General features: G+C 35.6%; 1 protein-coding gene across 14 annotated transcripts in view; it reads right to left on the bottom strand.

Moving 5' to 3' along the window:
- Nucleotides 1-17824, bottom strand: part of samd11 (sterile alpha motif domain containing 11) — a 103703-nt gene that overhangs the window by 60079 nt on the left and 25800 nt on the right. For 6 of the 14 annotated variants that reach the window (XM_073938974.1, XM_073938975.1, XM_073938977.1 and 3 more), the window contains exon 3: nt 14641-14813. In XM_073938974.1, the coding sequence (XP_073795075.1) occupies nt 14641-14813 (173 nt within the window). Of the gene's footprint in view, nt 1-1276; nt 1639-8751; nt 9431-10712; nt 11377-11995; nt 12218-14640; nt 14814-17824 lie in introns of those variants that run through there. The other 8 variants (XM_073938985.1, XM_073938988.1, XM_073938980.1 and 5 more) reach the window with 7 other exon arrangements.

The raw sequence follows: 17824 nt of genomic DNA, 5'->3' as shown, positions 1-17824 counted from the left end.
TGATATGATATATGATATGATGTAACAAATATATAATGTAATGTAGAGATGGATGGATGGATGGATGGATGGATGAATAAATGTATGTATAAATAATTATGATAATTGCTGTACATACCACAACGAAAGCATTATAAAATAGTAACAACATTGTAATACTATATATTTTAAAGTATTGTATAATGTTGTAAATACTTAATTTAATAGTTGTTTTTAATTATTTTATATACAATAAATAAAAACTAATGCTAATAATGACAATGATAAAACAAAAGAGCAAAGATTTATTAATATAATATAATATATAATAATAAAATTTAAATATAATATGATATAAAATAATATAATATAATATAAAATAATATAATATAATATAATATAATATAATATAATATAATATAATATAATATAATATAATATAATATAATATAATATAATATATTATAACATAATATAATGTAATATAATATAATATAATATAGTAAAATATAATATAATATAGTATAATATAATAAAATATAATATAATATAATATAATATAATATAATATAATATAATATAATATAATATAATATAATATAATATAATATAATATAACATAATATAATATAATATAATGAAAAAATTAAAATAATAATGATATTGCAATATAAATGCTTCATAAAAAATTACTAAATGTAATTAAGATTCTTAAATTACTCAAATAATCTATTTATAATTAATTTCATAATAATAATCATATTTATTATATTATATTATATTATATTATATTATATTATATTATATTATATTATATTATATTATATTATATTATATTATATTATATTATATTATTATAAATATAAACAAAAATTAATAACTACTATAGACAATAAGCTCACACAATGCATTGAAAGCACAATCAGTTACTACAATCCCAAGAATAAAAAAAATAAAATCTATGATCGGAAAACTCATATTTCATTTGAGTTTGGCAAACTCCCAGATAAAAAAAGACAAATGAGCCTTAAATAAATCAATAAAAGAAACATTAATTTTCTGCAACATATGCAAAACTCTTTCACAGGGAATGCTACAATCACTCAAGTTGCACCACAAAAATTAAAATAAATAAAACACACTCACACACAAACAACAGTTAAAGTTCTAGTATGCACTTAAACTGAAACATCACTCAAAATTTGACATCTATTCTAATCTGGCAGCAGCGCAATATAAAATATTTAAAACTTGCATGAAACTAAGCAACTCTGCACAGCGCAAAGGTCCATTTAACCTTTATCTAGGAAACAACTCTGCCGTTCTTTATAGGTCATCCAAATTCCCCCATCCATCCCTTTAACAGGGTATCATCAGTCCAAACAACAGCTCCATCTTCCAGCTCTGGCTCTGGCAGCTAAAGGAAGGCTATTATCCTCAGACGGCGGCTCTGCACTACGCAAGGACATTGTTAGCAGGTTAATTAGCACACTTTTTCTGGGCCGTCCCAGTGAGGGCCGCTAATGAGGCCTCCCACGACTGTCGGCCAAGGTCATAATCTGCGTCAGGACTGGAGCTAAAACCCGGCCGCCTGAGTCAGCGATCCCACACAGGGGAGCACAGCGCGCACCTGACAGCTCCGCTTAGGACATGAGCTGCAGCTTATCACACAGTCAAGACGATCAGCATAATCTCCACCTAAACTGGTCAATACCTCTTACACTGCCCCGTCAAGCACACAGACACTGCGCCCCAGATATGACCCGCATGGAGAGGACACACAATGAATTAAAATGAACTGAACAAAAATTTATAAATGTGATAAATAGATGTGATACTTGGTTTTGAAAAAGCTTTAAAATTAATTTATTCATTTTCTTGTCGGCTTAATCCTGGGTCGCCACAGCGGAATGAACCGCCAACTTATTTAGCAAGTTTTTCGCAGCAGATGTCCTTACAGCCGCAACCCATCTCTGGGAAACATCCACATACACATATACACAACGGACAATTTAGCCTACCCATTTCCCCTGTACCGCATATCTTTGGACTGTGGGGGAAACCGGAGCAACCGGAGGAAACCCACGCGAACATGCAGACTCCACACAGAAACACCAACTGAGCCAAGGCTCGAACCAGCGACCCAGCGACCTTCTTGCTGTGAGGCAACAGCACTACCTACTGCGCCACTGCTTCGCCAAGCTTTAAAATGACAAACCATATTAAAATTATTTGGAAATATTTTATTATTTTAATTTAAATAACATTTATTGTTAAAAATAACATTTTGTTATTATTATTATTATTATAAACCTAATAATATAATATGTATGTATTTTATCAATATTAATAATAATATTGATAAACATTATTGTTTATTGCTGCTTAATTTGTGACACAATAATGATAAAATTAATAATAATAATAATAATAATAATAATAATAATAATAATAATATAAAACATAATATTATTATTATTGAACCTATTAATAAAACATTTATGTATTTTTTATTATAATTGATAATAATATATTTTAAATCACATTATTGTTTAAAGCTGCTAAATACGTAATATAATAATGATTAGATTAAAATTAATAATAATAATAACAATCATCATCATCATCATCTTTTCAGCTTCGTCCCCTTATTAATCTGGGGTTGCCAAAGTGGAATGAACAGCCAACTTATCCAGCATATGTTTTACACAGTGCATGCCCTTTTGGCCGCAACCCATCACTGGGAAAAATCCATCTTTCGCACACATACACCACCAACAATTTAGCCTGTCCAATTCACCAATAACACATGTTTTTATACTTGTGGGGGAAAACATGCAAACTCTACACAGAAACGCCACAGAAACTGACACAGCCGAAGCTTGAATCAGTGACCTTCTTGCTGTGAGGCGATTGTACTACCCACTGCGCCACCATGCATCCCCAATAATAATAATAATAATAATAAAAATTATTATTATTATTATTATTATTATTATTATTGAGACTAATAATAAAATAATTATGTATTTTATTATTAATAATAATATCACATTATTGTTTATTGCTGCTAAATATGTAACATAATAATAATAAAATAATAATAATAATAAAACCTATTATTATTATTATTATGATGATGATTATTATTGTTGTTGTTGTTGTTGTTATTATTATTATTGAACCTAATAATAAAATATTTGTGTATTTTATTAATATCAATAATAATATATTGTTAAATTACATTATTGTTTATGGCTGCTAAATATGTAACATAATATAATAAATTTAATAATGATAATAATAATAATAATAATAACAATAACAATAATAATAATAATAATAACGAAACTTATTTTTATTGTTTTTATTATTATTAAACCTCATAATAAAATATTTATGTTTTTAATTATTAATAATATTAATAATACTATATTGATAAAATTACAATATTGTGTATTACTGATATGTTTGTTGAAGTTGCTGAATTTTCATTACAATGAAATATACCATGGAATTTACACCATTTTTTACTATATAAAACTTTGGAAACATCCCAGCAAGCATTTTTTGTTTTAAAAAGATGTCTAATAGATGTTTAATAAACATCTAAACATAGTCGTCTTGGCTAAAACAAGGTTAAATTTGGGCTGTCAGTGAAAATCTAATAAGACATCTAAGAATAGGCCAAAATTACACTAGTCATCAAACATACAGAACTGAATGACTACACATATAAAGTTTGTCTAACCTGTCTATTTGACAACTACTCTAGATTTGGGCTATCCATAGATATTTATTAGATTTTCACTGACAGGCTAAGTTTAGCCTTGTTTTAGCCAAGCTGTCTACGTTTAGACGTCTATTAGATGTTTATTAAACAAAACAAAAAAATGTTTGCCGGGATTGTTTACCCCTAGTGGCTGGTGCACAATAAAAACAGGAAATCTAAATGATGGACATCTACTGAGTTAAACTTGCCGCTACGGCAGCGATCTGTTCTAGAGTAAAACGGCATATTTAGAAGGTGGCAAAAAATGAATCAGAGGCATTCAATGCAGCTTTAGAGTCAGAGCTTGAAATGAAATACAAATCTCTGACACCGCAACGAACAGCAAAACATCTTTTCCGATGCCAGAAGATATGGGTTTCTACATCAACTGTGTAGTTGCTGGTAGCAGACACATTTCCTCACCACAGCACTCACACGCAGAGCTGAAAGCACTTCCATCTGTTCTTGACGTGCGTCTCTCTCTCTAGGCCTAGGAGAAGGGTATGCGGTTCAATGTGGAGAAAACCAGCAGCACACCTGCACTGAGCTCTGCTTGACTCTCAATTGAGATTCAAATACTGCTAAAGGGATGAAGTCCCGCAACAGGCAGCTGTGTAATGGGTTTACCAGGATAGTTCACCAAAAATGAAAATGATCCACTGATAATCTTTCCCTCCCATGAGCTCTGCTGAAGAACCGAATCACTGATTCAAGATGTTCTCATGCAGTGAATAAATCATTTAAAAGAGTTGCAACTTCAAAGAATGGTTAAATAGATAATCACGAATATAGATTAAGGATGCTTAGTAAATAGCAAGTGGTATAGATTACTTTTATAAAAAAAAAATGTTTTACAGCTTTCAAATTCTGGTTTAAGGCATGAAAGCTGTAGTCCCCACACTGAAAAAGAAAAATTGTAAAAGTTTTTAAAATGTTTTTATTTATTTGAAAATGCATAAATTTAAGTATAATGTACTTTCATTTTGAGTAAATTGGGGCCGGTTGCACCAGCAGTGCGTAAGTTAAAACATAGCCTAGTTGTGACTTAATGGGACACTAAGTTACAATTTACGCACAACTTAATATTTTTGTATTGCACCACTGAACTGAGTTTAAACGTAACGCGAAGTTCCAACTAAATATTTACAGCAGCCTCCCCCCATATATAACGGTAGAAAAGAGACGACAGTGATATTAGTTTACAATTTGGAGCTCTTAATCATAATGAAGAATGATCTCCCTCTACTCACAGGCTAATTTTCCTCCCCAAATCTCACAACGATATTTGTATCAATCAAATAAAACGAGAATTTCTTCATGACTGAGTTATTCTACCTGATCTTTTTTTTATGTAGGAAATAAAACAAAAATTCAAGTTGATTGTTTTATTAACTTCATGTGTATTTTGCATGCATGCAGGTATGTGCGTCGTCTGTTGTAATCTAATGTACTATAAAAATGTAATTGATCATTTAAGTTTTATAAAGCAGTTTAACGATTTAAATGCTTTTTATTAGTTATTACGTCATTCAATGCGACTACACACAACTTTAAAGAGAGCTTACAACCTACTAAATAAGGTTTACCCTAGGAAAATGTGGTACAACCGAAGTAAGAACAAATTTAGTTACAAATTAGCTAGTAGTTAGTAGTATCCAAAGTGAAATGCGACTGCATTCTTACATGTGAGCAACTCATTATCAATTGATATCTAAAATCATTAATTCCTTCATACATTTTCCTTTGGCTTAATCCCTTTATTCATCAGGGACTGACACAGGCGGAATGAACCGCCAACTTATCCAGCATGTGTTACACAGAGGATACCCTTCCAGCTGCAACCCAGTACTGGGAAACACCCACACACACATACATTATGGCCAATTTAGTTTATTCAATTCACCTATAGCCCATGTCTTTGGACTATGGGGTAAGAAAGAGCACCCGGAGGAAACTCACGCCAACACAGGGAGAACATGCAAACTCCTCACAGAAATGCCAACTGACCCAGCTAGGACTCGAACCAGCAAACTTCTTGTTGTGAGGCCACAGTGCTAACCACTGAGCCACCCCAAAATCATTAATAATAATAATTAATAATAATAATAATAATAATAACAACAATAACAACAACAACAACAACAACAACAACAACAACAACAACAACAACAACAACAACAACAATTATTATTATTTTTAAATATAATTGAGAATAATTTGGCTTTTAGGAATTATTAATATTTTAATCTAAGAAATTGGAAAAATTGTGCAAATTAGCAAACAAGCAACGCAAATCCAAAATTTATTTATAACTGAATTCTGAATCACAATTGTTATCAGAAAACAATAAATCCCTTAAATGATCCAGACCTACTTGTTTTGTGCTTATTTGCACAAATGATTGGGTTTTCAGATATGACAAGAGCTAAAAAGCGACTGCTGAATGGCAGGTAGTCGCTAACAAACTCAAAGCTTAAGGCAATGGACAGACATGGTTTTCCTCATGGCAGCGGGAGCGTCGAGCAGAAAAACAGTGCCAGCACAAGTGCCCCTGCAGTGACACAGGAGACGAATGCTGGCGCCAGATATAGAGGTCACACAGAGAGCTGGCAGACTGGGCATCCTGACGCCAGGGCTTACACCATTACTGAACACAGCGCTGATAGTCTCACCCTGACACACACACACACACACACACAGACGTGCCAAGCAGAAAGTGGGAAGGCATGTGGAGAGGATGCCTCTTTTTTTACAGAAAGTGACAGACGTTTTGCACTTTGAACTAGCACTGTAAAACAAGGCCAAATGTGTTACAAAATTGAGGGTTTCGCAGTTATTTTTGTTTAATTTCCACCTGTCCAGTGTCCACATACATGATGTCCAGTAAAACCAGTGAAATATATTTAAGAAATGCTACATGAGACCAGAAAAATCAAAACTTTGAGAAGAGAAAAAAAATCAATATTTCTCTCTGTTTCTTTTTTTCAGCAACAAAACCCCCCCCAAATCTGTTGTTATTCTGCTCACATTCAGACTGAGCAGGCAGGCTAGCAAGGAGAGCAATAAATAAATATCGAAATAGATACATAAATAAATGAGAGTGCAGCGCATTCTCTTGAGCTTTCCTGTTGTTCCTGCCTTATAAAAGCTGATGGGAGGTCGATAAGCACGCAGGAACCCAGAAAAGTAGAAGTGAAACAAAATATTATTTCGCCGCGTTGAGCGTTGCGGTGTTGGATGATTACAAAAAGTGAAGAGCAAAAAAAGCCTGAGAGGTGTGAGATGTGGTGCGATGTCTGTTTAAAGACAGCTGCCTTCTGTAGATGTGACATTAATGACATTGATTAACTCAAGTGGTTGAAGCAAAACCAATCAAAGGAGATGCTAACAGGAAAACAACACCCGATTAATGCATCCTCACTGTTTTAACTACTTGCGCTGAATTGACAGATGAGAGAAGCGGAGCAAGGTGGAATCCGTGTTCAATCCAATACATTTGTATTTTTAGCAAATGCTTATAGCATAGTGATTTATGATAAAGAGGGTTTTCTCTAAGCATATCCATTTATGGTTATATTCTAAGCTTTTGAATGTATTGTGTTTTATAGCCTAAATATAATGACTGGAATTTATATAAATAAAATAAATGTAAATAAAAATAAACATAAATAAAATATATAATATATTTTTTAAATATAATTTTACATGTAAACATCAAAGTCTTTTTCAAAGGGAATTGACTAATTGAATAAAAAAAACTAGCTACATTTCTTTAGATCTGAGTAAACGGGTTCACAAAACGGACAAAACTTGTAAACAAAACAGGTAAACAGACTTTTTATGATTCATATTTTTTACGTTACAAATTCCAGCTTTATTTACTACACTGTAAAACCCAAAAAGTTAAGATAACTTAAACTGTTAAAGTAAGAAAACCGATTGCAATAAACCATTGAAGATAAAAAACGAATCCTAATGAGTACTGAGAACTTAATCTATTTGAGTAAACGAAGCAATTTGAGAACAGTAAAACCCAATAAATGAAGAGAACGCAAACCAGTACTGTAAACCCAATAAGATAAGGCAACTCAAACCGTTTGAGGAAACCGATTGCTACAAACCATTTGAGTTAAAAAAACGAATCTATATGAGTACTGTGAAGTTACTCCTAAGTTGAAGTAATGAGGTATTTAATTAACTCATTACCTTCAACATTGAGTTTAAAACTCTTTTCAAATGAGTAGAATTAACTTTCAGTCAATTTTGAGTTAACTACACTTATTTCATTTGATAAAGTTGACTGTTGGGTTTTACAGTGTTTTAATAAAACGTTACTATATGTAGCAGGATGCATTTGTCTATTTTTAACAGGAGTGCTTTAAACGGCACTAGTTTTCCTGTAAATAGTAAACTGTAAGACGGTAAAACCTACAGCCGTTCCTTGGGAAGAGCCCTGGACATTCTAAAAGTTCCAGAACTGGAACCCAACCACTAATTATTGCCTTAAAAGAAGGTTCTTTCCAGGAATCCTACAGCATCGCGTCCCCTTCCCAGCAATGCGCCGTGTAGCACTCCAGAACTGTAAGGGAAATGCCTTAACAAAACAGATGAATGAATGGAGCACATGGTCACATCATTTCAAGTAAACTTTCAGCATGCATCATTTCCTCCAGCGGACCACACAAATGACTGAATATGAACCCTCCCAGTAAACCTGTATGACTGTGTTAAAAGCAACCAATGAACCAACGAAACACCCTTCACATAAAAACAGAAAGGTATATTAAAACATAGACCATTTCATGTTAGCCGTGATTTATCATCAAGTGTTTGCAAAGAAATACAGAAGAATTATTTAAAACCCCATAATTTCTTTGAACACATAGGTCTAGTATTTTGTCTGGTGTAAAGTAAAAAAAATATTTTGAACTTTACTTCACTCTGAGAAAAAACAAACAACTTTCTAAAAGTCAGATGAAAATACCCTTGACTGTACATACCAGCATTTTAACAGCCTGGCCAGTAACGGTGACCTAAAGACGCTGGTTTGGGTTGGCTTCAGTCCTGAGGTTTGGACCAGCTGATTTCCACTTCTGGCTAGCCGAGTGCTTACATTCAAGTCCAGACAGCCACCAGGGAGGAGGACGGGACGCCTTGCTGGACAAACGCTTCCAATGCTAAACACAGACAGGTCAGGCCCTGCTCTGAAGAGGCCGCAGAAACCCGAGGGAAGACAGACAGTATTTCTATCCAGACAGGTGCAACAGTTGTCTGATTTATTTCCTTTCCCTGTCCCTCGTGCTCAAGGGGAGGGTCCACCATTCTGGAATCAACCTGCCTCCTCCTCCCCTCCTTCATCTAATCCACTTATGTTTCTGCACTTAGTTTCTTCCATAGGTTGTAAATAAGAATAAAAATCAACAAAAATCACGAAAGCATCCTAACTAAACCAAGACTTAAATGCTGAGGAGTTTTTCGTAAGAGATTGGTTTTTGATTACATTAGCATTACAATAACAGATAACACAGAATAGGCAATCATTTTTGGAGGCTTTTTTTAGCAGGCTGTCCTCTGAGTAAGTATACTATCTTATATAATCCATGATGGTTACTCAGTAATGACCCAGACAAGCAGTCAGCATTTCTCAAAGCCCTGGAGTTGACACACCTGACTGTGCACAGGTAGGCTTCAGGAAATGATTGGCATGACCTTGAAGACTAATACTATGACAAGCATCTCAAACTCACAAATTATATGACTAAAGTACAACGGGAAATTCATCGTTTTTGGATACGAATCCAGTCGACAGCTGATTTGACCTAAACTTATAAAATCATACCTGTTATTTAACCTGGTGTTTACATTCATAGTCTTGTTCTAAGACCTGAAGAGCCGAACATGCAAAATTACTTATATGAAAAAAATAAAAGTGTATGGGTGTTTCCCAATGATGGGTTGCGGCTGGAAAGGTATCCGCTGCGCTAAACATATGATGGATAAGTTGGTGGTTCATTCCGCTGTGGCAACCCCAGATTAATAAATGGACTAAGCTGAAAAGAAAATGAATGAATGAATGAATGAATGAATGAATGAATGAATGAATGAATGGAGAAAATAAAAGACCAAGCGAAGGTACTGTGCTTTAGCCTAAGCGCGGCTTGTTTTAAAGAAAGAAAGGACTGTATCCCTGCAGGTTACAGGAGGACTAATCACCTATAAACCAGCTGGCCATTCACATTAATCTGGTTAAAAGACATAGGGAGTCTTCTTTAAGGTGTCAAAGTTTAACAGATTTTCTCACTGCAGTGGCTGGAAATCCCTTAAAAACTAAATGTGCGCTAATGAGCAAACGAATATTCGGTGTCTTTATCTTAATTTGGCTTAATTAGAGATTTAGTTTTGATACTTGGCAGAATGAAAAACTACAGTGGTGTTCTACACTGAAGTCTACAATGAAAATTGGCCATGAAAAACCTTTTAGGATATTAACAAGTTTAAACATTTGATTGACATTGAACTTGTGAAAGTCTTGGTCCATACTTTCAGATGTTTTTTGCTTTAATTTAAATGCAAGATGCTTGAAGAACTTGATTTACACAAGCATATGGAGTTCAAGCTTAAGTGCTGCTACCACTGAAGCAAACAAGAAAAACAAACACTAAGGCGTTCTGAAACGCATTCAAATGCAACTTTTCGTTCTCATTGTTGATGCTGATAGTATCATTTGAAAAGTATAATTAAAAAAAGTCAGAAAACGGAAGTGGCCTTATGCTTTTGGGACTCAAATGTAAATATATTAGATACATTTGGACTGCAGAAATGCAACGCACAGTCTACCACAACACTAATATAAACTGCAATGATGAGGCGTAAATACGATCAAACGCAAAAAAGAATTCCCCATCCTTCACCATCCATTGACTAAATCCAATTTGTTAAGACCCCTCCACAACTCACTTACCCAGTCCAGCTCAATGGAAATTGAATTTCATAGATTGAACATCCCATTATCTCTTTCGGTCAGATCCTCATCTGAGTAAAGTAGGGGTGAGGTGAGCGGCCCCGGAATAGAGGAGAGACGTGGCTCCTCGCAGTCCGCCGCCTTTAACAGGGTAAAAGCCCTAGATATTAGTCATAAGTGTTCTTTAAATTCATTAGCATCTTCACGCGCGGATGTCTGAAGTGTTGGGGGAAGATCACTGTAATAAGTTTAGCTGGCCGGTTCTGGTTCCTGTGCCGTCCTCGGTGTCACAGGGTAAATGGCTGTCGGGAGCCAGCGGCTCGCTAGTTGACTAAACGAAGTGACCATAAAAGTCTTGCAGATGGAGGCTTAGGTTTGTAGCTGGGCATTCAGGGCTGATCCACTCCAAGGTAAGAACTTTATTCCACAACATAATCATATTCAAGTTCTGCTTGAGTACGCATTTAGTGTTTTTAACACAGTAAAAGCACCCTCACACCACCCACTATATCATTTTATGAGTATGACAGCTAACTAGCATTCTGTGTTAGCTTGTAGGGCTCAATAAAATGGACTGATCCAGCGATGACCTGCCTATGCTGGAAGAGGGCACGTCCTCATATGTACGTATAGGCTGCCTTGCAAATGATATCCCAACAGTGCTGTGTAATGACCCAAATTTACCGCTTAACACCAATGGGCATAAACCCAAGCCTCTTATACTCACCTGACTCAACCATGGGAATTCATTTGCCAAGAAAAAGAGTCTATATGCACACAGCTACGAGTATTACAACACATCTTCATGAGAAAAGAGGTGTTAAAGTGAGGGCAACTACACAAGTCAAATTATTGCTATATGCATTGCCGGCTACATTAAGATAGCCTGACAGGAGTTAGAGCTAACCGAGACTTTTTTTGCAAGAAGCAACTGGCTAATGAGAAAAAGAGAATATCGAACTCCTCTCATTAGTAGCACTGAAGATTCCTAGAGATTTACCTATCAACAACAACGCACGCACATACCGCCAACACAAACTCACTGTAAACACCATCGTAACTGCTGCTGACACTTCAATTCAGAGTAACGTGAGTGAAAAATCACCTGAAGACCCTCGAAGCTAGAAAGCCTGCAGTTTCAGAGCAACAGCTAGCTTTGAAAGGCATGCACTAGTGATTAAAGGAAACTTAATAATAGATCAGAACCTCAAGGCCGTGCTTTTCAACAAGTTCTTTAGTAGAAGCGGAGATGGTCTGACAAAAATGTGGTTCCCCAGACTCACCTGCCAGGGCTGACATCTGCTGGCTAGTTATCACCTGTAATGCATTTAGGCAGAGCGAAAACGCTGGCAGAAAAAACAGCTCGCTTCAGACACTGCTCTTAGCTCACTGCTGCACCGACTGCAGGCTCATAAGCTTCTTCAGACTTGTGTGCCAGAGAGGAGGGAGGCCAAACACAGCTCATGAAGATTTAATGAATGCTGAATTCCTTCATTTCCCTCACACTGATTGGGAGACAGAGATGTGGAACTTGTAGCATATCACGGGATGGGTTTTATTTTTTGTGGAAATCAGAGAATAAGATTGTTCCAAGTAGTGGGGAACTGTGCTGCTTCATTTGAGCCAAAATCTAAGGCAGCACTGTGAAAATACTTCACATAGACTGCAATTCCAAAATGCATAGTGATGGCTTCAATATAAAAAAATATTAATTTAAAAAAATATTAATAAAATGCTTAGTGTTATCAAAAATCAATTCCTTTACCTAATATTTGAGATTAGAGTAAGTTGAGCAGACTAGGGCCTAGTTCACACTAAGACATTTTTGTTTTAAAACAGCTTTTAAGAATAAAAACAATCCACGTCCACACTGGCGTTTCACCTAGCGTTTCTGAAAAGATCTCCATCCACACTACATCGTTGAAAACGCACATGTGACCATGCACACACTCTGGCATGCATTGGAGTTTATGCGGACGTCTGAGCCCAGGCAATCATGGGTGCTTTGAGCACACCTCCCCAGGTGAGAGCATCGCATGTCAAACAGTTCATCAAGAATATACAGATGAATCTCATCTCACTATAGTTGTTAAACGGGATATTTAATTCATCTTGTTGTCTATATTTAATTATTCTTTGGTCTTTTGAATCTATTACTTGTTCTCAGGTAACATGTTTTGGCTAAGTGCAAAGATAAGTTAATATTATGTCACCACATACACTGACTCTGCATATTGATTGATTGCTTGCCTTTATTTTCTATATTGTATAAACTTATACGTTATACTTTTATAATGGCCATTATAGCAAAAGAGAGGGTATGTTTCATATTTTCAATGAAAATGAAAGGAGACAGTATTGTTATAGGCTCCGTTTTGTTATAAATATACATACAGTGAAGATGACGGTCAAATAAATATGTAGCTACACGATGCCTCAACATTTTTGGTGTCTGTAAAGTTGTTAATGTCAAATTGAAAATAGCAGTTCCTTAAATCATGTTTTCTTTTTATTGTTAAGATAGTAAAACAACGTAGCCAGGGTGATGTGAATGATGTTATAAAGTACACTGATCCCTTTGAAGATTTACCTGACGTGTCCTCAGGAATTTCTTTTCCATATCAAACTTGCGAAGTCTGAACTTACAAGGAAAGGATGCAAAACTGATCTTAGTGCACTTGATATTGATTAAAAAAAAACACCAATCAGATAGCTTAATGTCTGCATCCATGCCTCTGTTTTCAGATGTCTCAGTTTTTCCCCATACACTGACATGGAGCAGCAGCGTTTTAAAACCAAAGCGGTCTCTTCAGCGTTTTCAAAACGCTCTGTGGACGAAAGGCGTAACCATAGCAAAATTCAGCATTTTAAAACTAAAATGTGTTAGTGTAAACAGGGCCTAGGTCTTGAAAAAGATCTTATTCATGTTTTTCAATGAATCAACATTAAACTGTTCTGGCCAGATAGCTACAGTACAGACAGAATGGCTTTACATTGTTAGAAGAATAAAGCATAATTACTTTTAGAAACTACAGTACCTAATGATCACTAGAACATATTACAAGCTCACCCAAAAACACTCAAAAAGTCAAAATCATTGTTACATCATAGAACATTTTGTTATTTAGGATGTGAAATGTGAAGCAATAAGAAATATACAGCCTAAGAGGTGTTGAAGCTCATACACACCACAAATGCCAATGATAAAGATAACTATAATACTGTGTAACTGTAATAGTGTCCACACCAGTAGTTCTGTTATTATGAGCAAGCAAGCACCACAGATGTGGTGTGGACTGCATTAAATCCATGGAATTAGAACAATTATTAAAACATTACAAGTATAGTTATCACGTTTAAAGTGAATAGCCTTTTAGGGATTGACCTTTAACTTTAAGCTTTTTCTTTCCCACAGTTTTAAACCAATTCTACTACCAAAATAGATTTGCAGTAAGGGCGCAAACTGAAATATTTTCAAGGTGCACAATTTAAACTTTACCACAGGAAATGCATCAGGTGTCCACACTCTTGAAACATTCTGAGATCTATGATATCATGAACACCTCAACAACAATAAAACTTTTCATATGGTTCATGAGAAGACTTCATGTTTATTTCTGTGTATGCATCCTGTGGGCCTTATAAGCATGGGTTTTTAGAGTTGGCTCATCCTGTGTGTATCTGTAGTGTTTGCCAGAATTAGTACATTTGCTTGTGTTAGGAGGTAAACAGGTGTCAAAATATGAGGTAATGGGGGTAAAGACCTAAGGCCTCTTTAAAAAAATTCAGTGTTATATACTGGTGTCTGATATGGCTAAACCTTTTCCGGCAGATAGCGGTTGATGTGTCAAACCCTGGCACTGGGAATAGCACTCAAGTTTTGCACACCCACACTTTCACACACATACATACACACACAAATTCTCACCTTTTTCTCATGATAGTGAAATTCAGCTCTTCCTGTTTGATGTCTGCATGATCTCCGCTGGCCCGTTCGCTGCCCTCACTGTCGTCACTGCTGAAAACGGAGGCCAGCTCCTTTTTGGGCACCCGTGTTGGCGGCAAAGGGATGGTGCGTTTCTCTGCCAGTCGCCCACGGTTCTGCAGGAGCACAGAGGGGACAGACAGACTGAGACTCTGGGAACAGCCTACTCTGATTTTACTGGCATGGGCTGTGATACAAAAAAATGGCTAATGTTCCCGATCCGTCACACACTGGTTGAGGTTTCAATTCTCTTTAGGCTGATAAAACTGAATTCTGAATGGATTTCTCTTGCATTCATCACATATTTTTTGCGTTTGCAATCATTTAAACTGATTCATAAAAGTCTAGAGTTTTAGCATAGATTTTCACAAAATGTTTTCAAGCAATTTACCCAAGCAGATATTCAACTTTTTTTGGCAAGTGCATGCAACTTCTGGTAGAAAGTTTGTAAATTTCGAACTTAGCTAAACTTTCATTTAAATGGTCATGAACACCTCTCTTTCGGTTCAAGTCTACCTCAGAACTGTTTTAAAAAATGCTCTGAGAAGGCCATGGAGCGCTTTGAGCAGAGGGAGGAATGGGCATGGCCGGCAGAGGAAGGGGAAAAGAGGGGAGCAAACAACTGCTGTCAGTTGGCTCACAAAATGAGACACAAAACGTGAGGAGACCCATGATTTTATAGTTTACAAAGTTAAAATGCAAAGAAATAAACAGTAAGAAATTTAATGCCCTGCTACATATGTTATTTGTAATTTTATATACACATAACCACAATTTGTCATTTCATTATAAAGATAATCATGTTTACATATACACTATAAATGAGGAGGAATTCTCTCCTTTTCAATCCCCAGGTCTGAATGCAGACAGAGTGGATAGCAGTGCAGCAGGTCTCTTTCCCTGTCTATTCCAACCATTAACCCTGCCATTAATCTGGAGATCTTAAAAATATGGGCGAACACAGAAGCACAGATATAGGCGATGTGTCTGAATGGTAATAAACTCAACTGATAAAAGACAAAGTCCGCCATTCTCCAATTCTCATACAGCTCTACCGAAAAAAATGCTTGCTGCACACAAACAGCTTTGTTGTACTCGCCCTGACAGAATCGCAAGAAAAAACATGCAACAAACCTTGTGAATTATTAAACTAATTTTTTAACCATTATCGTAAGTTATTTTGTTAGATTAGCTCCAGATTTGGCATCAGTACTGACTAATACTGTAAGTATATATATATATATATATATATATATATATATATATATATATATATATACACACACACACACACACACACACACACACACACACACACACACACAAATATAATACTGTAAAGCATCCTATATAAAATTTCAATTTAAATGACAGATTTGTGAGGGGTGTACTCATATATGCTGAGCACTATATATAGGAGAAAAATTAAATATGTATAATTAATTAGCCACCTAATCACTGAGTTAAATCATATTATACTCTGAAAATATCTGATGTAGTGAACAATATTTTTTTAAACTGGGTCACAATGGCACAAAGATCTTATCTCAAGAATTCACCAAATGTGGCGTCACGTTGACGCAGTCGGTAGCACTGTCACCTTACAGCAAGAAGGTTGCTGGTTTGAGCTTCGGCTGGGTCATTTGGCACTTCTGTGTGGAGTTTGCATGTTTTCCCCGTGTTTGCTTGGGTTTCCTCCAGGTGCTTCCTCCACCAGTCCAAAGACATGCGCTATACAGTAGGTCTAATGGGTAAGCTAAATTTGTTCGTAATGTATGTGTAGTGCAAAGATGCAAATTAAATTTATGCAAAAAACTGGATTATCGCATAAAAGATGTGCAAATAAAACAGCGTTTTCATCCAATGACTCAAAGAGAACAAAATTGTCACTTCCTGATTAACTGGCGCCAAATATTAAAAGTAAAAATTCAATTCACTGCATGGAAGATGAAGCTGCATGAATCTTTTCTTTACTTACTAAATGATTTGTGCCTCAGAAGACGATGCTGACATGTAATGAGCGCCTAGTGGCGTTTGAAGACGTCAGATGCGGAGCATAGATGCTCTTGAAAGTCCAACACTAAAAATGAAATGGTTATGACGTTTTAGAATGACCAAAACACCATTTCAGATGTTTTACAATGTGTTCAGCCTGCTGGCTTGTCAATTCAAATACATTTTTACCATTACATGATCTCTTATAACAAAATCACATGACCTTTTTTAATGCGCAAACTGGAATTTATTCAGTAAAAGTGTTCCTATCGCAGTCTATGCACATTTTTTCTTATCGAATAAAAAGTTTATTCTACTCAGTTACAGTATGTGCATACGTTTTTTTTTTGTGCATTTTCAAAACTTATGCGCATCTTAGTGTTTCCATCAATCATTTATTATGCGCATAACCAAAATACGCATAAAAATTGTTGGATGGAAACATAGCTAATGATTATATTTCAAGAAGTCAACCCTTATGGCATGCAAACATTAGGTTTGCTAGTCACCAAATCACTATGCTCTACTACACCTCCCCAAAATTCCAATATATTTTGTATTCAGTAGTTGTAAAAAATGACAATATAAAGTTACAATTATGGTTCTTACACAGTTTCTCTGACTGTCATACGACCTATACAGATCAGCCTCACATGTCACACATTTAATGCAGCTGCATCTGATTCACGAATCTCATAAATGATGAATCACAGCTCATGAATCATGAGGAAGTAATGACAGATTGAAGAGAGGAAATGCGCAACAGGCTGAACTCCCCAAACAACAGCAAAACTCAGAGCTGTTCAGAGGGAAAGACCATTGATCCACGAGACCAGTGATGGAGGATGGGTGAGTGAATAAGACGTGATTCCTTCTCTTCCTCTTTGCCTCTATCCGCATCAGACATCTAAAGACAGCGAAGGATGAAGGGGATGAGAGGCCCTCAGGGTTTAGTGTGTGAAGCTGGGCGACCTTTAATGTGACCTGAAGGGGTCAGTGCAGATTTCTGTGCCTCTATCTCTATCCATGAGTGAACAGAGAAGGAGTGAGAAGATTTAAAGGGGAAAAAGAAAAAGAAGAAAAAAGGGGGAAGCAAATACAAAAAAAAACAACTGTATAAAGGATTGAGGGA

This window comes from Danio rerio, chromosome 23, assembly GCF_049306965.1.
Source record: "Danio rerio strain Tuebingen ecotype United States chromosome 23, GRCz12tu, whole genome shotgun sequence".
NCBI classification, from domain to species: domain Eukaryota; kingdom Metazoa; phylum Chordata; class Actinopteri; order Cypriniformes; family Danionidae; genus Danio; species Danio rerio.
This window is presented reverse-complemented; position numbering and strand designations above follow the sequence as displayed.